Source organism: Mesoplodon mirus, assembly GCF_964341445.2.
Source record: "Mesoplodon mirus genome assembly, chromosome: 3".
Lineage (NCBI taxonomy): Eukaryota > Metazoa > Chordata > Mammalia > Artiodactyla > Ziphiidae > Mesoplodon > Mesoplodon mirus.
The window spans coordinates 165211931-165237605 of record NC_138978.1 but is presented as its reverse complement, the minus strand read 5'-3'; the positions used below and the strand labels follow the sequence as shown (position 1 = coordinate 165237605).

The 25675-nt window shown below is 41.8% G+C and overlaps 1 protein-coding gene across 2 annotated transcripts in view; it reads right to left on the bottom strand.

Annotated features, from left to right (window-relative positions):
- ASTN1 (astrotactin 1) overlaps positions 1–25191 on the bottom strand; it is a gene marked incomplete at both ends in the record, with an annotated part of 326987 nt that extends 301796 nt beyond the window's left edge. For both annotated transcript variants that reach the window (XM_082612742.1, XM_082612743.1), the window contains one exon: positions 24909–25191. In XM_082612742.1, the coding sequence (XP_082468868.1) occupies positions 24909–25191 (283 nt within the window). The remainder of the gene's footprint in view (positions 1–24908) is intronic.
- Between the last annotated feature and the right edge of the window lie 484 nt (positions 25192–25675).

Here is a 25675-nt window from a genome sequence, read left to right as displayed (position 1 = left end):
AAATAGATTTTAAAATAAAGACTATTAAAAGAGACAAAGAAGGACACTACATAATGATCAAGGGATCAATCCAAGAAGAAGATATAACAATTGTAAATATTTATGCACCCAACATAGAAGCACCTCAATACATAAGGCAAATGCTAACAGCCATAAAAGGGGAAATCAACAGTAACACAATAATAGCAAGGGACTTTAACACCCCACTTTCACCAATAGACAGATCATCCAAAATGAAAATAAATAAGAAAACACAACCTTTAAATGTCACATTAGAAAGAATGGACTTAACTGATATTTATCGGACATTCCATCCAAAAACAACAGAATACACTTTCTTCTCAAGTGTTCATGCAACATTCTCCAGGATAGATCATATCTTGGGTCACAAATAAAGTCTTGGTAAATTTAAGAAAATTGAAATTGTATGAAGTATATTTTCTGACCACAACACTATGAGACTAGATATCAATAACAGGAAAAACACTGTAAAAAATACAAACACATGGAGGCTAAACAATACACTACTAAATAACCAAGAGATCATTGAAGAAATCAAAGAGGAAATCAAAAAATACCTAGAAACAATGAAAACATGATGACCCAAAACCTATGGGATGAAGCAAAAGCAATTCTAGGAGGGAAGATTATAGCAATAAAATCCTACCTCAAGAAACAAGGAAAATCTCAAATAAACAATGTTAACCTTACACCTAAAGCAATCAGAGAAGGAAGAACAAAAAAAATCCCAAAGTTAGCAGAAGAAAAGAAATCATAAAGATCAGATCAGAAATCAATGAAAAAGAAATGAAAGAAACAATAACAAAGATCAATGAAATCAAAAGCTAGTTCTTTGAGAAGATGAACAAAATTGATAAACCATTAGCCAGACTCATCAAGAAAAAAAGGGAGATGACTCAAATAAACAGAAATAGAAACGAAAAATGAGAAGTAACAACTGACAGTGCAGAAATACAAAGGATCATGAGAGATTACTACAAGCAACTATATGCCAATAAAATGGACAACCTAGAAGCAATGGAAAAATGCTTAGAAAAGCACAACCTTCCGAGACTGAACCCAGAAAAAATAGAAAATATAAACAGACCAATCACAAGAACTGAAATTGAAACTGTGATTAAAAATTTTCCAACAAACAAAAGCCCAGGACAAGATGGCTTCACTGGTCAATTCTATCAAATATTTAGAAAAGAACTAACACCTACCTTTCTCAAACTCTTCCAAACTGTAGCAGAGGGAGGAACACTCCTAAACTCATTCTATGAGGCCACCATCAACCTCATACCAAAACCAGACAAAGATGTCACAAAGAAAGAAAACTACAGGCCAATATCACTGATGAACATAGATGCAAAAATCCTCACCAAAATACTAGCAAACAGAATCCAACAGCACATTAAAAGGATCATACACCATCGAGTGGGGTTTATCCCAGGAACACAAGGCTTCTTCAATACATGCAAATCAATCAAAGTGATACATCATATTAACATACTGAAGGAAAAAAACCCTATGATCATCTCAATAGATGCAGAAAAAGCTTTGACAAAGTTCAAGACCCATTTATGATACAAACTCTCCAGAAAGTAGAAATACAGGGAAATTACGTCAACATAATAAAGGTCATATATGGCAAACCCACAGCCAACATCATTCTCAGTGGTGAAAAACTGAATCCATTTCTACTAAGATCAGGAACAAGAAAAGGTTGCCCACTCTCACCACTATTATTCAACATAGTTTTGGAAGTTTTAGCCACAGCAATCAGAGAGGAAAAAGAAATAAAAGGAATCCAAATCGGAAAAGAAGAAGTAAAGCTGTCACTGTTTGCATATGACATGATTCTATACATAGAGAATCCTAAAGATGCTACCAGAAAACTACTAGAGCTAATCAATGAGTTTGGTAAAGTAGCAGGATACAAAATTAATGCCCCAAAATCTCTTGCATTCCTATACACTAATGATGAAACATCTGAAACAGAAATTAAGGAAACACTCCCATTTACCCCTGCAACAAAAAGAATAAAATACCTAGGAATAAACCTACCTACAGAGACAAAAGACCTATATGCAGAAAATTATAAGCCACAGATGAAAGAAATTAAAGATGATACAGACAGATGGAGAGATATACCATGTTCTTGGACTGGAAGAATCAACATTGTGAAAATGAATATACTACCCAAAACAATCTACAGATTCAATGCAATCCCTATCAAACCAGCAAAGGCATTTTTCACAGAACTGGAGCAAAACATTTCACAATTTGTATGGAAGCACAAAAGACCCCGAATAGCCAAAGCAATCTCGAGAAAGAAAAATAGAGCTGGAGGAATCAGGCTCCTGGACTTCAGACTATACTACAAAGCTACAGTAATCAAGACAGTATGGTACTCGCACAAAAACAGAAATATAGATCAATGGAAGAGGACAGAAAGCCCAGAGAGAAACCCACACACATATGGTCACCTTATCTTTGGTAAAGGAGGCAAGAATATACAAAGGAGGAAAGACAGCCTCTTCAATAAGTGGTGCTGGGAAAACTGGACAGCTACATGTAAATGAATGAGATTAGAACACTTCCTAACACCATACACAAAAATAAACTCAAAATGGATTAAAGACCTAAATGTAAGGCCAGACACTATAAAACTCTTAGAGGAAAACATACGCAGAACACTCTATGACATACATCACAGCAAGATCCTTTTTGACCCACCTCCTAGAGAAATGGAAATAAAGATAAAAATAAACAAATGGGACCTAATGAAACTTAAAAGCTTTTGCACAGCAAAGGAAACCATAAGCAAGATGAAAAGACACCCCGAGAATGGCAGAAAATATTTGCAAATGAAGCAAATGACAAAGGATTAATTTCCAAAATATACAAACAGCTCATGCAGCTCAATATCAAAAAAACAAACAACCCAATCCAAAAATGGGCAGAAGACCTAAATGGACATTTCTCCAAAGAAGATATACAGATTGCCAACAAACACATGAATGGATGCTCAACATCACTAAACATTAGAGAAATGCAAATCAAAACTACAATGAGGTATCACCTCACACCGGTCAGAATGACCATTATCAAAAAACCTACAAACAGGGCTTCCCTGGTGGTGCAGTGGTTGACAGTCTACCTGCCGATGCAGGGGACACGGGTTCGTGCCCCGGTCCGGGAAGATCCCACATGCCGCGGAGCAGCTGGGCCCCATGAGCCATGGCCACTGAGCCTGTGCGTCCGGATCCTGTGCTCCACAATGGGAGAGGCCACAGCAGTGAGAGGCCCGCGTATCGCAAAAAAAAAAAAAAAAAAAAAAAAAAACACCTACAAAGAGTAATTGCTGGAGAGGGTGTGGAGAAAAGGGAACCCTCTGGCACTGTTGGTGAGAATGTAAATTGATACAGGCACTATGGAGAACATTATGGAGGTTCCTTAAAAAACTAAAACTAGAACTACCATATGACCTGGTATTCCCACTACTGGGCATATACCCTGAGAAACCATAATTCAAAAAGAATCATGTACCACAATACTCATTGCATCACTATTTACAATAGCCAGGACATGGAAGCAACCTAAGTGTCTGTCAGTAGATGAATGGATAAAGAAGATGTGGCACGTATATACAATAGAATACTACTCAGCCATAAAAAGAAATGAAATTGAGCTATTTGTAGTGAGTTGGTTGGACCTAGAGTTTGTCATACAGAGTGAAGTAAGTCAGAAAGAGAAAAACAAATATCGTATGCTAACACATATACATGGACTCTAAAAAAAAAAATGTTCTGAAGAACCTAGGGGCAGGACAGCAATAAAGATGCAGACATAGAGAATGGACTTGAGGACACAAGGAAGGAGGAGGGTAAGCTGGAACAAAGTGAGAGAGTGGCATGGACATATATACACTACCAAATATAAAATAGATAGCTAGTGGGAAGTAGCCACATAGCAGAGGGAGATCAGCTCGGTGCTTTGTGACCACCTAGATGGCTGGGATAGGGAAGGGGGGAGGGAGGCGCAAGAGAGAGGGGATATGGGGATATATGTATACATATAGCTGATTCACTTTGTTATACAGCAGAAACTAACACAACATTGTAAAGCACTTATACTCCAGTAAAGATGTTAAATAAATAAATAAAATGTCATAAAAAATTAAAAAATAGGGCTTCCCTCGTGGTGCAGTGGTTGAGAGTCCGCCTGCCGATGCAGGGGACAGGGGTTCTTGCCCCGGTCTGGGAAGATCCCACATGCTGCGGAGTGGCTGGGCCCATGAGCCATGGCCGCTGAGCCTGCACATCCGGAGCCTGTGCTCCGCAATGGGAGAGGCCACAGCAGTGAGAGGCCCGCGTACCACAAAAATAAATAAATAAATAAATAAATAAAAATTTAAAAATAAAAAGATGTATACCAAAGACTGAAAGAAATTAGGGGAAACTTTTAAAGAGAGAATCATAGGTAACCATTCCTGAAGCAAGAAGTGGAGGGGAGTTGTTTAAGTGACTTTGAGGTGTCCTCCTCAACTTCCCTCTCCCCATGCAGTCTGGGAGTTTGACCCCAGCTCCAGGAATGGGCCCTGATTTGTTGAAGCTGACTGGTTATTGAATCCCTCTTGGTACAGAGATTGGTCCAGGGCCGGGCAGGCCTAAATCAACTCATGCCAAGAATTGCAAGGAGTGGCTTGCAGGAGACTGCTGGGAGAGCACAGCTTTCTTCCTCTTATGAGAGAACTCTCAGAAGCAACCTGACTCTTCCCCTGGACACTTTTCCATACTTTTCCATATGGATGTGATACCTGGAACTGCTGCAGCTCTCTTACTACCAGTCTAAGGATGTAGTTGACCAAGGAAGCCAAAGCCTTGAGAACTGCAGAGACGCACAGCTGGAGTCCTAAAAGAAGGAAGCCTGGTTACCACCTTCATTGACCTGAGCCTACGGATCCTTTTTGTCATTTACGTCAATTTGAGTTAAGTTTTCTCTTACTTGCAATGGAAGAGTTCCAAATTAATGTGATGTTAATCAGAGATGGTGCTAGAGATAGAGGAACCAGATCATGGAGTACCTTTCATGCTTTGCTAAGAATCCCAAGCATCTCCAGCAGGTTCTGGGAGTCATTGCAGTATTGTAAGCTGGGAAATAGCAAGGCTCTTGAAGTTGCCACCAGCTGATTTTGGAAAAACTCTTTCTACTTTCATGTCCTGGCCACACTGGTTTTCTTTCAGTTTTACAACATACCTCTCTACCTCTAAAGAGTTTGTACAATACCCAAGAAAAGAAGGAGATGATTTCAGTGAAGATCAGCAGTGACAAATGCAACAGTGGACCATTAAGATAAGGATAGAAGAGTACTCCTTGGGTTTAACATTAAGGGGTCAATGGCGACTTCAATGCAAGGAAGCAGACAGGAAGCCAAAAGCTATTGTGATCAGGGAGAGACTGATAAGGTAATCACTAAGAGGGTACACAAGTAAGTGGATGATTTTTTTTAAGATAGGAGAAACATGACTATATTGATAGGCTGGTGGGAAAGATCTAGGAAAAAGAGGGAGAAAAAGGTAAAGCTCTAAAAAGAGGAATGAAAAATACAGTGAAGCCCCAGAAGAGAAAGAATTCTTGGTTCTATAAAGACAGGATTGCGTCTTTTTTATTTCTCATTGCATCCTGAGAGCCTAGTATCATGACTGGTGCTTAGCAGCTGCTCAAAAAACACTGGAAGTTGGAGATAAGAAGGTAAGAAGGGGCCTCCCTGGTGGCGCAGTGGTTGAGAGTCCGCCTGCCGATGCAGGGGATACGGGTTCGTGCCCCGGTCTGGGAGGATCCCATATGCCGCGGAGCGGCTGGGCCCGTGAGCCATGGCCGCTGGGCCTGCGCATCCGGAGCCTGTGCTCCGCAACGGGGGAGGCCACAACAGTGAGAGGCCCGCATACCGCAAAAAAAAAAAAAAAAAAAAAAAAAAAAAAAGAAGGTAAGAAGGAGTATGGAAGCGGGTCTACAAATTTGAGAGTTGGGGTGTATAGAAAGTATGCTTGATAGTCTCAATATTTTAGGTAAAGTTATGAGGCAAGGTCTTATGCTAAGTGTAAAGATGTAGATATTAAGTTGGGAGCTTAATTGTCTTATTAAAGGTTTGAGATGGTCACTGAGGGCAATGAAAAGAGAGGTTTGTGAAGGACAATAAAAATTAATAAGCAACGTTTAGGACCAAACTGAGATTAGAACCTAGATATTTATAGTACCTCAAATCCATGCAAAAGGGAATATTTATACACAGATCTCAGCACTCAGTCTGTGGATACAAGTAAAGCATGTGGATTTAGGAGAACTGATCTACATTTGGACATTCAACTGGTAGATGCTGTATAATGACAGGAAGCAATGAAATTGAGGATTCTGATCAAAAGGGACTTCAGGAAAAGGAGGAGATGCCAGAAACATTCTAATAGACATGGGGGAAATAAAAAGATCAATGAAATAGTGAATTTCAAAGGACCAGAGATCAGTCAAAGGGAACGGGAGAGCATGAGAGCTGGAAAGAAGAATTTGTGGTCTGACTAGGACGAGTTTCAGAGTTGGAGAGTTCTGGGGATGAGGGGTTGTGACCAAAGTTATGGGTGAATCAAGTGGAGTTTTGTTGGTCAATGGAGTTATAGGAGTCGAGGAATTCTAAAGTAGGAAATTGGATGCATTGTCTGTATCAGGGGTTGACAAACTGTGGTCTGTGGGCCACTTGCCTATTTTTAAAAATAAAGTTTTAATGGAACACAGCCATAGCCACTTATTGACATATTGTCTATGGCTGCTTTTCTGCTACAAAGATATATTTGAGTAGTTGCAATGGAGATGACATGGCCTGAAAAGCCTAAAATATCTACTATCTTGTCCTTTAAGAATAGGTATGTTGAACCAGGTCTACATGGTTAATGATATGTCCTTGGGTAAAGAGAGCAAAAGCAGAGGGGCAGTGCCAAGCTCATTAGTGAAAGGCCTGGAAGCTGATACCTGGAGACAACTAGGAGGGGCAGAAGGTGATGAACCCGAAGGTGTGTACTTCCAAAAAGGAGGTGCTGGGGCTTCCCCGGTGGCGCAGTGGTTGAGAGTCTGCCTGCTAATGCAGGGGACACGGGTTCGAGCCCTGGTCTGGGAAGATCCCACATGCCGCGGAGCAACTGGGCCCGTGAGCCACAACTACTGAGCCTGCGCATCTGGAGCCTGTGCTCCTCAACAAGAGAGGCCACGATAGTGAGAGGCCCGCGCACCGCGATGAAGAGTGGCCCCCGCTTGCCACAACTAGAGAAAGCCCTCGCACAGAAATGAAGATCCAACACAGCAAAAATAAATAAATTAATTAATTATTTTTAAAAAGGAGGTGTTTCCTGAAAGGAGAGTAGAATTGTATGGTCTAAAAGGGTGGTTCTTAACTTTTTTGAGATCCTTGTGACAAAGACTGCTAATGTCCCCCAAAATCTTTGCCTTACCTTGCCCTCCTTCCCCACCCCTGCTCCTCCTCCTTCCCTTCCCCCTCCAACTCCTTCTTCTCTCTCTCCCTCTGTCTGTCTCTCTCTCTCATTTAACTTGAGCACATGGCCACCCAGCTAAGGATGTATTTCCCAGCATCATTTGCCAAGATTTGGCCCATGTAAACAATGACATGGGAGTACGCAGGATATGTACAATTTTTGCTTCGTTTGCTTAAATTAAAAAAAAAAAAACTGAAAATTGTTACCCAGGACTTCTGCGCTTCTCCTTCGTGTGAGCTAAAACACACAGGCTGGTGAGCCTGCTTTCACGTGTGGAACAGGATAAAGCCTTGGAGGTTGGCAGAACAAGATGAAAGGATTCTGGATTTCTGAACAACTGCAGGGAGTGCAGCTGCCCTTCCAAACTCAACCACTCACCTTGGAACTGTCATCATCTGAGAGTAAACTTTTCTTCTTTAAGTCATGTTATTAAGGTATCTTTGTTCCAGAAGGTTAACCCCTTTCCTACTTATAGTACCCCCTTTCAAATCTGATTTAAGCTATGGACTCACTTTCTAAGAAATTGCACTTACACATAAAGTTTATACACAATAGACTCTGGAGCCCATACATGGTCCTAAGGCTAAGAACACTTGATATAGAAGCATCAGTGAAGAAAATAGGAAATGGCCACTCCTCCCACACACTGGGGAACATTCTGAGAAAGTGCCCAGAAGGATACTTTTCAATAAAGTAGCCACTCTTTGCCATTGAACCTTTTCAGGTTATACCTATGATTAGTGCTAGACTGAAAAGAGCCATCCAGAGAACGCTAGAAAGGAAAGGAGAAGGGACATGGGAAGGAGAATAAGGCCAAGGCACAGGATGAGATTACGATGGGGAAAAATGAGTGAGAGAGAATTTTAATTCTCAGAATTCATATTTGGAGGAAAAGTAGATATCTAGAGGAGGACAGGACAATCTGAAGTCATCAGTCAAGGCCATTAAAAGTACACAGACTTTCAATCAAGGGGATAAGTGCCTTAGTATTTTAAAGTGCTGCTAAAAATGCAGAGTGAAATCACACAATGAGATATCACTTTACACGTAGTGGATTGACAAAAATGAGAACACTGGACAATGCCAAGTGTTGATAGTATGGGGATATAGGAACTCTCAAGTACCACTGATGAGAGTGTACACCAGGGCAGCCATTCTGAGCACAATCTGACAGTACTTAGTCAAATTAAGTGTACATAATCTTTATGAACCAGCAATTCTATTCCTGCTGTATATCCCAGAGAAACTTTCACAATGATCCTTGAGGAAATATGTATAAAAATGGTTACTGCAGCATTATTTATAGGGAAGTGGAGCTGGAGGCAATCTAGGCATACATCACTGAATGGATTGGTAAAATGGGGAAGATGCCCCTCATGGAATGCTAGACCTTCTCTGTCCAGTCATCCTTTCTGCAATGGTGGAAATGTTCTATATATGCACTTTCAACATCATAGCCACTAGCCACACGAGGTTATTTAAACATTAATTACTTAAATTTTTTTTAAGAAAAAATTTGGTTCCTTAGAAGCACTAGCTAAATTTCAAGTGCAAAAGAGCCACATGTGGCTAGGGACTACCATACTGAATAAGGCAAATATAGGACATTATCATTTCTGCAGAAATTTAATTGGACAGTACAGTGTTGGGTTATAGTCACACATAGTAACATGAGTGGATCTTAAAATAGAGTGCTGGCTGAAAACAGTAAGAATCAGAATGTCATTATATCACATCACCATTTAGTTAAAGTAAAAATAACATGAGCACACAAAAAACTATTCACATTTCACAAGAACATGTTTAAAAAAAGATACATATTGGAAAAATTAGAGTGTTGGCCTGTGAGGAAGGTCAGCTGGAAATTGGAGGTAAAGATAAAGAGAAACAAACAAACAAGTGAGCCACTGGAAAGAGGAAGGCTATGATAAAATACATTTTGGATTCAGGTGTATGATTAACTCAAACCTCTCCACTGAGATTACAAAAACAAAACAAAACAAAAAAGCCAGCACACAAAAAAGACATATGCTAATATTTATAGCACTATTATTCTTAATTGTTAAAAACTGGAAGCAACCAATATGTCTTTCAATAGGTGAATGGATAAACAAATTGTGGTACATCCACACCATATAATATTATTCAGCACTAAAACAAATGAGCTAACAAGCCATAAAAAAACATATGAATGAATCTTAAATGCATAATGCTAAGTGAAAGGGGCAAGTGTGAAAAGGCCACATACTGTGTAATTCCAACTACATGACATTCTGGAAGAGGCAAAACAATAGTGAGAGTAAAAGCTCAGCGGTTGCCAGAGTTTGGAGTAATGAAGAAAGGGATGAATAGGCGAAGAGTGAAGAATTTTGTAGGGCAGTAAAACTATTTTGTATGATAATATAATTGTGGATATATGACCGTGTATATTTGTTAAAAACCCATAGAACTTTAGAGCACAAAGAACCAACACTGAAGTTTACAAATTAAGAGAAAAGAAAACATTTAGGAGGTTGGGTGATTCCAGGATGGAATGCAGAAAGTGACAAAACACTAACTGTATCTTAAATACATGAAGCAACTTCACTGGGGGGTGAGGCGGTAAAGATGCTGACCTAAGTAACTAAGTATCTAAGAAAATTAGTGGAAGGGGGAGCTTCAAGACGGCAGAGGAGTAAGATGTGCACATAAATTTCCTCCCCACAAATACATCAAAGATACATCTACAAGTGGAACAACTCCTACTGAACACCTACTGAACAGTGGCAGAAGACCTCAGACTTCCCAAAAGGCAAGAAAATACCCATGTACCTGGGTAGAGCAAAAAGAAAAAAGAGAAACAAAAGAATAGGGACGGGACCTGCACCTTGGGAGGGAGCTGTGAAGGAGGAAAAGTTTCCACACACTAGGAAGCCCCTTCACTGGTGGAGACGGGGGTGGCGGGGGGGGGGGCGGGGCGGTGGAAGCGGGAAAGCCTTGGAGTAGCGGAGGAGAGCGCAGCAACAGGGGTGCGGAGGGCAAAGTGGAGAGATTCCCACACAGAGGATCGGTGCTGACCAGCACTCACCAGCCTGAGACACTTGTGTTCTCACCCACTGGGGCAGGTCGGGGCTGGGAGATGAGGCGTGGGCTTCGGAGGTCAGATCCAAGGGAGAGGACTGGGGTTCACTGTGTGAAGACAGCCTGAGGGGGCTAGTGTGCCACAGCTAGCCGGGAGGGAGTCCGGGAAAAAGTCTGGACTTGCCGAAGAGGCAAGAGACCATTGTTTTGGGGTGCGTGAGGAGAGGAGATTCCTTCCCCGTCTGCCCACAGAAAGCAGAGCACCGCCTAAACAAGCTCCAGAGACAGGCATGAGCCACAGCTATCAGCACAGACCCCAGAGACAGGCATGAGCCACGGCTACCAGCACGGACCCCAGAGACAGGCATGAGCCACAGCTACCAGCACGGACCCCAGAGACAGGCATGAAAATCTTAGTGGCTGCCGCAGCCACCAAGAATCCTGTGTGCAAGCACAGGTCACTATCCAAACACCCCCACCCCCCTCCAGGAGCCTGTGCAGCCCGCCACTGCCAGGGGCCCGTTATCCAGGGACAACTTCCCTGGGAGAACACACGGCATGCCTCAGGCAGTTGCAACGTCACGCCAGCCTCTGCCGCCACAGGTTCACCCCGCATTCCAGTTATGACTACAGTACCCCTCCCTCTCCACGACCTGAGGAAACAAGAGACCCCTAAACAGCCACTGCTTGAACCCCCTCTTGTTGGAGTGGGGAAAAGATGCCTGAGGGCGACCTACACGCAGAGGTGGGGCCAAACCCAAAGCTGAACCCCAGGAGCTGTGCGAACAAAGAAGAGAAAGGGAAACTTCTCCATGCAGCCTCAGGAGCAGCAGATTAAATCCCAACAATCAACTTGATGTACACTGCATCTTGGAATACCTGAATAGACAACATACCGTCCCAAAATTGAGGCGGTGGACCTTGGGAGCAACTGTAGACTTGGGGTTTGCCATATGCTACTGATTTGTTTCTGATTTTTATGTTTATCTTAGTTTAGTTTTCAGGGCTTATAATCATTGGTGGATTTGTTTATTGGTTTGGTTGCTCTTTTTTTAAGTATTATTATTTTTTATGTTAATAATTTAATTTATTATTTATTATTTTTTTAATTTTAATTTTAATATTTTTCCTTCTTATTTTCACCCTTTTCTTCTGAGATTTATGGCTAACAGGGTCTTGGTGCTCTGGCCTGATGTCAGGCCTAAGCATCTGAGGTGAGAGAGCCATGTTCAGGATATTGGACCACCAAAGACCTCCCGGCCCCATGTAATATCAATCGGCAAGAGCTCTCCCAGAAATATCCGTCTCGGCTCTAAGACCCACCTCCACCAAATGGCCAAAAAGCTCCAGTGCTGCATGCCTCATGCAAAACACCTAGCACGACAGGAACACAACCCCACCCATTAGCAGAGACGCAGCCTAAAATCATAATAAGTTCACAGACACCCCAAAACACACCACCAGACACAGTCCTGACCAACAGAAAGACAAGATCCAGCCTCATCCATCAGAACACAGGCACCAGTACACTCGACCAGGAAGCATACACAACCCACTGAAACAACCTTACCCACTGGGGGCAGACACCAAAAACAACAGGAACTACAAACCTGCAACCTGCAAAAAGGAGACCCCAAACACAGTAAGTTAAGCAAAATGAGAAGACAGAGAAATACACAGCAGATGAAGGAGCAAAGTAAAAACCCACCAGACCAAACAAAGGAAGAGGAAATAGGCAGTCTACCTGAAAAAGAATTCAGAGTAATGATAGTAAAGATGATCCAAAATCATGGAACTAGAATGGAGAAAATACAAGGAACATTTAAAAAGGACGTAGAGGTAAAGAGCAAACAAACAACGATGAACAAGACAATAAATGACATTAAAAATTCTCTAGAAGGAATCAATAGCAGAATAACTGAGGCAGAAGAACAGATAAGTGACCTGGAAGATAAAATAGGGGAAATAATTACCACAGAGCAGAATAAAGAAAAAAGAATGAAAAGAAGTGAGGACAGTCTCCGAGACCTCTGGGACAACATTAAACATACCAACATTCAAATTATAAGGGTCCCAGAAGAAGAAGAGAAAAAGAAAGGGTCTGAAAATATTTGAAGAGATTATAGTTGAAAAATTCCCTAATATGGGAAAGGAAATAGTCAATCAAGTCCAGGAAGTGCAGAGAGTCCCATACAGGATAAATCCAAGGAGAAACACACCAAGACACATGTTAATCAAACTATCAAAAATTAAATACAAAGAAAAAATACTAAAAGCAGCAAGGGAAAAGCAACAGATAATATACAAGGGGATCCCCATAAGGTTAACAGCTGATCTTTCAGCAGAAACTCTGCAAGCCAGAAGGGAGTGGCAGGACATATTAAAAGTGATGGGGGCCTCCCTGGTGGCGCAGTGGTTGAGAGTCCGCCTGCCGATGCAGGGGACGTGGGTTCGTGCCCTGGTCCAGGAGGATCCCACATGCCATGGAGCGGCTGGGCCCGTGAGCCATGGCTGCTGAGCCTGCGCGTCCAGAGCCCGTGCTCCGCAACGGGAGAGGCCACAACAGTGAGAGGACCGCATACCGCAAAATAAATAAATAAATAAAAATAAATAAAAGTGATGAAAGGGAAAAACTTACAACCAAGATTACTATCCCCAGCAACGATGTGATTCAGATTTGACAGAGAAATTAAAACCCTTACAGACAACCAAAAACTGAGAGAATTCAGCACCATCAAACCAGCTTTACAACAAATGCTAAAGGAACTTCTCTAGGCAGGAAACACAAGAGAAGGAAAAGACCTACAATAACATACCCAAAACAATTAAGAAAATGGTAATAGGAACATAAATATTGATAATTACCTTAAATGTAAATGGATTAAATGCTCCAACCAAAAGTCATACACTGGCTGAATGGACACAAAAAGAAGACCCGTATATATGCTGTCTACAAGAGACCCACTTCAGACCTAGGGACACATACAGACTGAGAGTGAGGGGATGGAAAAAAGATATTCCATGCAAATGAAAATCAAAAGAGAGCTGTAGTAGCAATTCTCATATTAGACAAAATAGACTTTAAAATAAAGACTATTACAAGAGACAAAGAAGGACACTACATAATGAACAAGGGATCAATCCAAAAAGAAGATAAAACAATTGTAAATACTTACGCACCCAACATAGAAGCACCTCAATACATAAGGCAAATGCTAACAGCCATAAAAGGGGAAATTGACAGTAACACAAAAATATTAGAGGACTTTAACACCCCACTTTCACCAATGGACAGATCAACCAAAATTAAAATAAATTATGAAACACAAGCTTTAAATAACACATTAGACAAGATGGACTTAATTGATATTTATAGGACATTCCATCCCCAAACAACAGAATACACTTTCTTCTCAAGTGCTCATGCAACATTCTCAAAGATATATCATATCTTGGGTCACAAATCAAGCCTTCGTAAATTTAAGAAAATTGATATAATATCAAGTACCTTTTCTGACCACAACGCTATCAGATGAGATATTAATTACAGGAAGAAAACTGTAAAAAATACAAACAAAAGGAGGCTAAATAATACGCTACTGAGTAACCAAGTGGTCACTGAAGAAATCAAAGAGGAAATCAAAAAAATACCTAGAAACAAATGGCAATGAAACACGTTGGCCAAAAACCTATGGGATGCAGCAAAAGCAGTTCTAAGAGGGAAGTTTAGAGTAATAAAATGCTACCTCAAGAAACAAGTAAAATCTCACATAAACAACCTAAGCTTACACCTAAAGCAATTAGAGGAAGAAGAACAGAAAAAAACCCAAAGTTAGCAGAAGGAAAGCATAAATATCAGATCAGAGGTCAGTGAAAAAGAAATGAAGAAAATAATAGCAAAGGTCAATAAAACTAAAAGCTGGTTCTTTGAGAAGATAAACAAAATTGATAAACCATTAGACAGACTCATCAAGAAAAAAAGGGAGAATATTCATATCAACAGAATTAGAAATGAAATAGGAGAAGTAACAACTGACACTGCAGAAATACAAAGGATCATAAGAGATTACTACAAGCAACTATATGCCAATAAAATGGACAACCTGGAAGCAATGGACAAATTCTTAGAAAAGCACAACCTTCCGAGACTGAACCAGGAAGAAATAGAAAATATAAACAGACCAATCACAAGCACTGAAATTGAAACTGTGATTAAAAATCTTCCAAAAACAAAAGCGCAGGACCAGATGGCTTCACAGGCGAACTCCATCATTTACAGAAGAGCTAACACCTATCCTTCTCAAACTCTTCGAAAATATAGCACAGGGAGAAACACTCCCAAACTCATTCTACAAGGCCACCATCAACCTGATACCACAACGAGATGAAGATGTCACCAAAAAAAGAAAATTACAGGGCTTCCTTGGTGGCGCAGTGGTCGAGAGTCCGCCTGCCGATGCAGGGGACGCGGGTTTGTGCCCCGGTCCGGGAAGATCCCACATGCCGCGGAGCAGCTGGGCCCGTGAGCCATGGCCACTGAGCCTGTGTGTCCGGAGCCTGTGCTCCGCAACGGGACAGGCCACAACAGTGAGAGGCCCGCGTACCGCAAAAAAAAAAAAAAAAAAAAAAAAAACTACAGGGCAATATCACTGATGAACATATACGCAAAAATCCTCACCAAACTACTAGCAAACAGAATCCAACAGCACATTAAAAGAATCACACACCATGACCAAGTGGGGATTATCCCAGGAGTGTAAGGATTCTTCAATATACAAAAATCAATCGATGTGATACACCATATTAACAAACTGAAGGAGAAAAAACATATGATAATCTCAGGAGATGTAGAAAAAGCTTCTGACAAAATTCAACACCCAATTATGATAAAAACTCTCCAGAAAGTAGGCAAAGAGGGAAACTACCTCAACATAATAAAGGCCATATATGAGAAACCCACAGCCAACATCATTCTCAATGGTGAAAAACTGAAACCATTTCCACTAAGATTAGGAACAAGACAAGGTTGCCCACTCTCACCACTATTATTCAACAGAGTTTTGGAAGTTGTAGCCACAGCAATCAGAGAAGAAAAAGAAATAAAAGGAATCCAAATTGGAAAAGAAGAAGGAAAGCTGTCACTGTTTGCAGAAGACATGATACTATACATAGAGAATCCTAAAGATGCTACCAGAAAATTACTAGAGCTAATCAATGAATCTGGTAAAGTAGCAGGGTACAAAATTAATGCACAGAAATCTCTTGCATTCCTATACATTAATGATGAAAAATCTGAAAGAGAAATTAAGGAAACACTCCCATTTACCACTGCAACAAAAAGAATAAAATACCTAGGAATAAATTTACCTAAGGAGACAAATGACCTATATGCAGAAAACTATAAGACACTGATGAAAGAAATTAAAGATGATACCAACAGATGGAGAGATATACCATGTTCTTGGACTGGAAGAATCAACATTGTGAAAATGACTATACTACCCAAAACAATCTACAGATTCAATGCAATCCCTATCAAACTACCAATGGCATTTTTCACAGAACTAGAACAAAAAATTTAACAATTTGTATAGAAACACAAAAGATCCCAAATAGCCAAAGCAATCTTGAGAAAGAAAAACGGAGCTGGAGGAATCAGGCTCCTGGACTTCAGACTATACTACAAGGCTACAGTAATCAAGACAGTATGGTACTGGCACAAAAACAGAAATAAAGATCAATGGAACAGGATAGGAAGCCCAGAGAGAAACCCACACACATATGGTCACCTTATTTTTGATAAGGAGGCAAGAGTATACAACGGAGAAAAAGCCTTTTCAAAAAGTGGTGCTGGGAAAACTGGACAGCTACATGTAAAAGAATGACATTAGAACACTCCCTAGCACCATACACAAAAATAAACTCAAAATGGATTAGAGACCTAAATGTAAGGCCAGACACTATCAAACGCTCAGAGGAAAACATAGGCAGAACACTCTATGATATACATCACAGCAAGATCCTTTTTGACCCACCTCCTAGAGAAATGGAAATAAAAACAAAAATAAACAAATGCGACCTAATGAAACTAAAAGGCTTTTGCACAGCGAAGGAAACCATAAGAAAGACAAAAAGACACCCCTCAGAATGGGAGAAAATATTTGCAAATGAAGCAACTGACAAAGGATTAATCTCCAAAATGTACAAGCAGCTCATGCAGCTCAATATCAATAAAACAAACAACCCAATGCAAAAATGGTCAGAAGACCTAAATAGACATTTCTCCAAAGAAGATATACAGATTGTCAACAAACACATGAAAGGATGCTCAACATCACTAATCATTAGAGAAATGCAAATCAAAACTACAATGAGGGGCTTCCCTGATGGCGTGGTGGTTGAGAGTCCGCCTGCCGATGCAGGGGACACGGGTTCGTGCCCCGGTCCGGGAGGATCCCACGTGCCGCGGAGCAGCTGGGCCCGTGAGCCAGGGCCACTGAGCCTGCGTGTCTGGAGCCTGTGCTCCACAACGGGAGAGGCCACGGCAGTGAGAGGCCCGCGTACCACAAAAAAAAAAAAAAAAAACCTACAATGAGGTATCACTTCGCACCAGTCAGAATGGCCATCATCAATAAATCTACAAACAATATATGCTGTAGAGGGTGTGGAGAAAAGGGAACCCTCTTGCATTTTTGATGGGAATGTAAATTGATACAGTCACTATGGAGAACAATATGGAGGTTCCTTAAAAAACTAAAAATAGAATTACCATATGACCCAGCAATCCCACTACTGGGCAAATACCCTGAGAAAACCATAATTCAAAAAGAGTCGTGTACCACAATGTTCATTGCAGCTCTATTTACAATAGACAGGACATGGAAGCAACCTAAGTGTCCATTGAGAGATAGATGGGTAAAGAAGATGTGGCACATATATACAAATGGAATATTACTCAGCCATAAAAAGAAACGAAATTGAGTTATTTGTAGTGAGGTGGATGGACCTAGAGTCTGTCATACAGAGTGAAGTAAGTCACAAAGAGAAAAACAAGTACCGTATGCTAACACATATATATGGAATCTAAAAAATCGTTCTGAAGAACCTAGGGGCAGGACAGGAAAAAAGACGCAGACGTAGAGAATGGACTTGAGGACACGGGGAGGGGGAAGGGTAAGCTGGGACAAAGTGAGAGAGTAGCATGGACATATATACACTACCAAACGTAAAATAGATAGTTAGTGGGAAGCAGCTGCATAGCACAGGGAGATCAGCTCAGTGCTTGCAACCACCTAGAGGGGTGGGATAGGGAGGGTGGGAGGGAGATGCAAGAGGGAGGGGATATGGGGATATATTTATACGTATAGCTGATTTACTTTGTTATACAGCAGAACCTAACACAACATTGTAAAGCAATTATACTCCAATAAAGATATTAAAAAAAAAAGAATGAAGAAAAAAAGAATCCAAATTGAGGGACATTCTACAAATACCTGCCAAGTATCCCTCAAAACTGTCAAGGTCATCAAGAACAAGTCTGAGAAACTCTCACAGTCAAGAGGTGCCTAAGGAGATGTGATGACTAAATGTAACCTAGGATCCGGGTGGGATCTTCGGACAGAAAGAGGATACTAGGTAAAAACTAAGTAAATCTGAAAAAAGTACAGACGTCAGTTAATAGTAACGTGTCAATATTGGTTCTTTATGTGTAATAAATGTATCATACTAATGTAAGATGTTAATAATAGGAGAAACTGGGTGCAGGGTATATGGGAACTCTCTGTACTATCTTCACAATTTTTCTCTAAATCTAAAACTGTTATAAAAATTAAGTTTACTTTTTTTAAAAAGGAAGAAAAACAAAAATCAAGAACTGCCAGAATGTTTGAAGCCCTCTTTTTTCCCTCCTCCTTCACATCATCTTATATTTTCACAGGAGGTAACACCCAACCTTTGTGTTTTTCTGTTTCCTTGCTTTTCATACAAATTGTACATGGGTAAGTATCCTTAAACAATATGTTGTTATTTTGAATTTTACATAAATGAAATTGTATCATTTGTATTTTTAAGTTAGTTGCTTATTTTCACTTATGATATATTTGTGAGGTTTACCCATGTTGGTATATGTAGCTGCAACTCATTTATTTTCATGGCTGGATAATACTCCATTGGGTAACTATAACACCTGTATACTTCTAGCCTCCTATTAACATGTTGGGTTGCTTCCAGGTTTTGCTACTACCAACAATGCTGCTACAAATATTCTTGTGTATAGATGTAAGAATTCCTATATAATAAATACTTAGAAGTGGAATTGCTTGGTGATAAAGCATGTATATTTTCAACTTTACTATATAATATCAAATTGTTTTACAGAAGTCATCATATCAGTTTAGATTGCCATCAGCAACAAGTTAAGTTTTCCAAATTTTGCTCCTTGGAAACTAGGAGATCAATAGAGGCACTTTGTTTTTTTCTCTCAGTATTTAAAGTGTATATGATTAAAAAATAAAATATTAACTATTTCATATTTATAATAAAAACTGGTGATAGACGCCAAATTGTGGTATGTTAAAAATCACCATAGGTCTAAACTTATCCTGGGAGATTAACTTGCTCAAAATAGAGCTTTTTTGAGCAAAGTACATCTGTTTGCACGTATTTGAACTTGGTATAAAAGTGAAGAAAGTCTTGGCATATCCCTGCTGAAAAGGTGCCACGTTCTGTTCGTAAACTGGCCTTAATCTGAGAAACTACTAGACTTTAGGTTTAATTACATTCCTTAGAAAGAAACAAAGAAAGAAAAAAATGCATATATATATATATATATATATACATATATATGTGTGTGTATATATATATTTTTTTCTGTAAAACAAGACCTCAATCTCGCCTCCAAAGATATATAAAGAAATTAAGCTTGTATTTTACTTTTCCTTTAAAAACTTCAATTCAAACCATATCAGTATATCTAGAAGAGCATTTGAAATGTAAAATTCATCACTCTTGCATTTAAAATTCCTTTGACGTAAAATCTACAGTTCTGTAGAGAAAGAGTAAATAACAACCCTCTCAATACTATAAATTAGTGCATTCTGCTAGTATGAGTTATATAAGTGCTGAAGACCCTACCTTAAGGTTGCTACTAATCATCCTCCCATGTCTTGGATGGGGCTGCCACTCTATATGAATTTGTCTGCTGTTAACCTAGGCAGCTCACTGTAGCAAAGAGCAAAAGGAAGGAAAAGAAACAAATTTTAAAGTTTCTTCTTGAATGGGGAGATGGAGGGATATGTGGGAAAAAAAACTAGGATGCTTCCTAGTAGGCAAAGCTCAATGGTAAGTAGAAAACTATGTCTAATGTTATATTTGAAGCCAATCGAAAAGCTCAGTAACTGCTATTCAAGCAGTGCCACTGGGCTGTGACAGTGAATTCTATGAATAAGATCATCTGATACAAACTTCAGTGGACTTCGTCAAGAAGCTGAAACCACAGTGCCTTCCGGATGGCTCCATTTCACAGCAGAACCTGCTGTCTGGGCTTCCCAGTTTGCATTTCTGTGGGGCCCTTCTCAGAAGAGCACTGAACATGTTATCTTTTTTTTTCTTTTTTTTTTTTTTTTTTTCCGCGGCACGCGGGCCTCTCACTGCCGTGGCCTCTCCGGTTGCGGAGCACAGGTTCCGGACGCGCAGGCTCGGCGGGCATGGCTCACGGGCCCAGCCGCTCTGCGGCATGTGGGATCCTCCCAGACCGGGTCACGAACCCGTGTCCCCTGCATCGGCAGGCGGACTCTCAACCACTGCGCCACCAGGAAACCCTGAACATGTTATCTTAATCCCCATATACCCTACTTTGTTCATCATGGCTGTGGGTGCCATAACACGCCATAACACATGGCTACCCAGACCTGGAAACTATGAATGAAATAAGAATTTCCCAATTCTGCTAAGGTAAGTATACCTACTTAGATAAATATTCCTTGTGAAGTTCACCCTCTTCTGTATTAAGGCGTATGTGAGAAATCACTTGACGGACAAGGATGTTCAAGGTATTTACATAGAAACCAAAAAGGACTCCTTTATACAAACTGAGTGTGTTTTCCCTATTCTAACCATTGCCAGGGCTCCTTTTATTCAACCATGAAAAAGAACAGATTTTGAAAACCTTTAAGGCCTATGAAATAGCAAATAAGAGAAAGACTTAAATGTCATATTAACCTGAGTTCAAGTTACAGATCCATCCATCGTCATCTATGTAACCCTCAGTAAGTTACTTAACCTCTCCATCCTTACTTTTCTCCACTGGTGGAATAAGTGGAAAGTCTGGAGTTGACACCAGATCTGTCTTCAAAGCCTGTTCTTTTAACCACCACACTGGCCTGCTCCAGACACCTTAAATAGCACCTTGCATGGGGGAACTCACTATATCTCTGCAGGCTGATTGATTTATCTTCAGGTGTACCTTCTTCAATCAACGACAGCTAAAGCTAAACTCCAAGGCACAGGAGAAATAGCTTCCTTCACTAAGCTTTACACACGCTCAATAGTTGGGTCTGAAACAAAGGAGCATCCCCTTCAAAAAATGATGAGACTGGTAAATATATTCTGTTCACAGTACAGAAAACCACACTTCAGTGCAGACGCCATACTTCAGGTTAACCAGTTGTCTCAAAATCAAATACGCCACCAAAGCAGGAAAGTCTACTGTTTTCAAAGATGACACAAAATTTTAAGGTATGAAATTTTAATTGGCTAGTTCAGCAAAATTTTATATTCTCCTGAGAGGGTAATAAGGCCTATGTATCTAAATATTTTGAGTTAGGAATTGCAGTTATTTTCCCATATTATAGAAAGTTTTACAACACTTCTGGAAACAGGGGTTTAGATTACCTGGCTAAGAGGTACCAGATTAGAACCCTAAAGAAGAGGTTCAGCCATAGTACAATCAATATTCATAGGAAGTATGGCAATCTAGAGATGGCATGACTTGACTAAGAACACTGAAATTCAAAACTATGTGCAGCCAAACAAAACACATCTGAAAATTACATATGGCCCTTTCACCAGAATTTGCAAATCCTACTTCAGAGAACAGGAGATAATGCCACCCCCTCCACTGCCCCTCAGAGTTATCCTACAAGCAAAACTGACAACAATTTTGAAGGCTGAGATAGCGTCTGCAAGTCAGGCTTCAGTGCTTTCTCTGTCAAGTCAGCCGTCCCCTGCTTGGCTTTTAAGTGCTGAGCCATGTCCCACCCTACAGAGCCAGGCAGAGTCCTCTGTACTCTCAGACCACCAGGCTAATCTCTGTACTGTGCCATACGCATGCCAGTCCCACATTCATTCCTACCACCATCCTTGGCTCATCCCTTCCATGACCTCAAATGGCTTCACCCTTCCTAGGCCAAGCCAAATCTAACCTATCTTTGATTTTGTTCATTTGTGTGTGTGTGTTTATTTTTTTTAATCCACGCAAAGAGCACCGAAGAGGGATGAATGAACGCAAACTACTTTGGTGGGGGTAGGGAAGGCTTCATAGAGAGGTGCCTATGTGTGCAGGGTATAGAAGGAAGAATGAATGGCTGCCAAGTGGAGGAGTGGGGAAGACCATTCTAGGCAGAGGGAAGAGCATGTGCAAAGTCTTGAAAGAGTCCTGAAAGCCATGGCAGGCTTGTAGAGATAACGGGCTGGAGAAGGCTATAGTCAGAAGGAGAAGACACTTGTTTGCCTCACTGAGGTATAGGACTCGATCCTGGAGACAAAAGGATCTGGTTTCGGTCAAGGCCCCTAGTCAAGCCCATATCTTCCATGGAGTCTGCTCTTGCCATGCAAGTATCTCCTTCCTCCACATTCCTACAGCTCTTGACAACCTTGCCACACAATCAGGTGTTATTACTCACAGCTCTGAGGGCAGAAGCCCCTTTATTTTTTTTTAACTTCTGTATCCTAAAAGCGCCTCAGAGTGTCAAGCAAGTAAATGCTCCGTAAATTCCCAGGACTGATTGATTCAAATTCCTCTAGGGGGTGGATTAAGCAAACCAGGTTCTAGAGGTAAGAGTAGGGAAACCTCTAAATCAAAGTCACTACAGACCTTACTGTTGGCCACGAGTGACAGGATCCAGGACAACAAAAGTTAACTTCAAAAGCAACCACCCTTGACTTCCATGAACTTGGACTCCTTTCCCTTTCTGCCCAGCTTTGCCCCACTACCCAAGCTGAGATTCACTCCTACTCCCCCTGGGAATACTGGGCCAAAGGGAAGGTAACAGCACATCTCTGGTTCTGAACATACCCCGTTAACTGGGAGGGCAGGGGACAATCAATGCATTGAGCAAATGCATCTGGCCCTGAAATGAGAGAGTGTGTCTGCTCCTGTGCTTAAATGCCAAGTTGCAGGAGGTTACCATAGCAACTCCAGCAGGGTGCTGCAGTGGGCAGCTTTGCACAGAGGTGCAGAAAAGCCATTCTTTAACATCTGGGCTTTTGCTGTGCACATTGGACCCTAGTAGCCAAATCATGGCTTTAGGCCCTGCTTTGGGATTCTGCAAAAAACGAACTGGAATTTTGAATACCTGTTAGCCCAATCTTTTTTTTTTCATGTACCACACATGTCCCTCTTCATGCACAGTAAACACTGCATGTAGAGCCCAAAATAGGCTCTTTAGAAACAAATAATTCCCTATACTCATTCTTACACATGACAATGAACAGATTGTACTTGCACATCAGCATGACTTCAACACAAAATTTACATCCACCGAATAACCCAGCAATTACACATTTTAATCAACAGCGTATCCACAATGTCAGCATTCCCAGCCAGTCCCCAGTTTTTATTGTGTTATTAGTACATTTTTAACGCAAAACTAAATAATGCCATCAAGGCTGTAGGTTGGGCTTAATGGGGTCTACTGAGCTGTACTCCAGGAACTGTGAACCAACTTTTCAAAGGACCAGGCAATTTTTGAAATTGTTTTTCCATAGGGGCTGGAGAGTGGGGGTTTACTCATCCACTTCTTAATGTTTTATGTCTCATAAGGAAAGAGCATGAAGAGGATGTGAAATAGCATTCCATTTGTGGTTTCAACCTACATACGGCCATCAGGAAGCCATGTCCCTACAAACTGAACTTTAATTGGTCGGGCAGTCAATAGATGAAACAGCTTCCTGGACATTCTCACTTTTTTTTCGTGGATCTAGAAACTTACTTGAGGTTATATTTTAATTCTCTCCTGGGCAAAATAAGAATGATTTATAGCAGCACTAAAGAAATGGATCGCATGGTGGGCATGCACAGCAGGGTGAGATGGATCTGCACATGGAGAAGTAAAGGAAATTTTGGTCAACAAAGTCACATGAACCTGTGGTACTTGGCAAGATGTTGGAGCAGGACTACAGTATCTTTGCAGCTTGGAAGTGAAAAAAGAGGGGTGGATTAGAAGTGATGCAGAAGTTCCAGTATCTGAAGGAGTTTTGTGGCCTAAGGAAATTAAAATAGGGATACCAAGAGAGAGATGTAAATAAATAAACAAAGGAAGGAAGAGCTTCTTGGCCAGGGAGGCTATTCTTTGAGCAGGAATGCCTATCTATCTAAGGGAGCTGGAGAACAAAGATGCCAGTGTTAACAGACTACAGTTGGATGATTTGTTCATCCAAGGAATTGGAGATGTGGAGGTGTCTGTTACATGTAAGCATGGAGGTAGGACTTGGCCCATCCTGGTGTCAGGATGGACACCAGGGGTGTAGGAAACTTCTGTTCTGAAAGAAGGCCAGAGAGTATCAGCAACCTGGTGACAGAAAAAGAGCTCTCAGTGAGTGAATACTGGAGATTCAGCCAGTGCAATCTGGCCTGCACATACCTGGCTAGGTGAGCACTGGATACCTATTTCTAACTCCCCCAGGGGATGCTGTGGGTGGGGATGGGGGCCCAGGGGGTGTGAAGCAAAGAACTGAGCATGTGGCCTAGGAGTGCGAAAAGGGCTTCTGGGAGGTGAGCTGGGAACTGCCAAGAAGTGCCCTGTCAACGTGCTTCTGAATGAAAGCTGGGAGGTCAAGGCTGGGAAAGGTTTCAGAGAGACTCCTGCAACCTGTTCCTTTGGGGCAGGGCGGCTGAGGGGAGGTGGAAGGCCCAGCTTTGAGGCGCCAGTCTGCAAGTCGGTATGGAGAATGGTCTGGGAATGGGGTGGATCCAGGGAGGTAGGAGTGGGGGAGGGGAGGTCGCCGGCGAGTGGGTGTGGAGAGCGAGCCCGAGTTGGGGGGTGAGGGCGCCGGGCCAGCGCCTCGACCTCCCCCGGGACTCACCCAGCACGAAGTAAGGCAGCTCCGTGTTCTCCAGGTCGTCCACCACGACCATTTCTCCCGGGAAGTCGTTGCGTACCGAGAAGAGGAGCTTGGGCTCGGAGGCCGAGGGGCTGTGCATGATACTCAGGTCGTTCTCGCGCAGGAAAGGCAGCGCCGACACCGTGATGCTCTTGAGCTTGCACTCCAGCTCCTTGGAAGGATCCACGTCGCCCGCGGCCGTGGCCAGCACCGCCGCCGGCCCCCAGCAGCAGGCGAGCAGGGCGCAGAGCCCGGCTAAAGCCATCTTGAGCCCCGGCCGCCTTCCTCCCAGCGCCGCGAAGGTGGGGGAGGCAGCGAGCGGGAGGGAGCGAGCGAGCGAGCGCGGGAGGCGGGGGACGTTGGGGAGGAGATGTGGAGCCGGGAAAGCTCTGGTCCCCGGAATGAGATGCCGCTTGCCTGGTGCAGGGCTTAAGCGCTGATGCCTGGAGAGCCCGCGCTCTTTGTTTCCCGGAGCTGCTTATCTGGGGAAGGGAAAAGGGGGTGGGGGGAGGTGGGGAGTGGAGAAAAGGAGAAGGAAGGACGTCGGAGGAAAGAGGAAGGGAGCTGAAGATTCTAGGGAATCAGGTCAGCCCCCAGTAGGCTGCAGGTGCTGCCGCCTTTCTCCTCCTTTGCATCCCTCAGCAGGAGCACGCTCCTGGCTATAAACTACCTGCACAGCTTTTTTTTTTTTTTTTTTTTTAACCGTTTTTGCAATGCAAAATATTCCCTCTCGCATTATCTTCCAGATG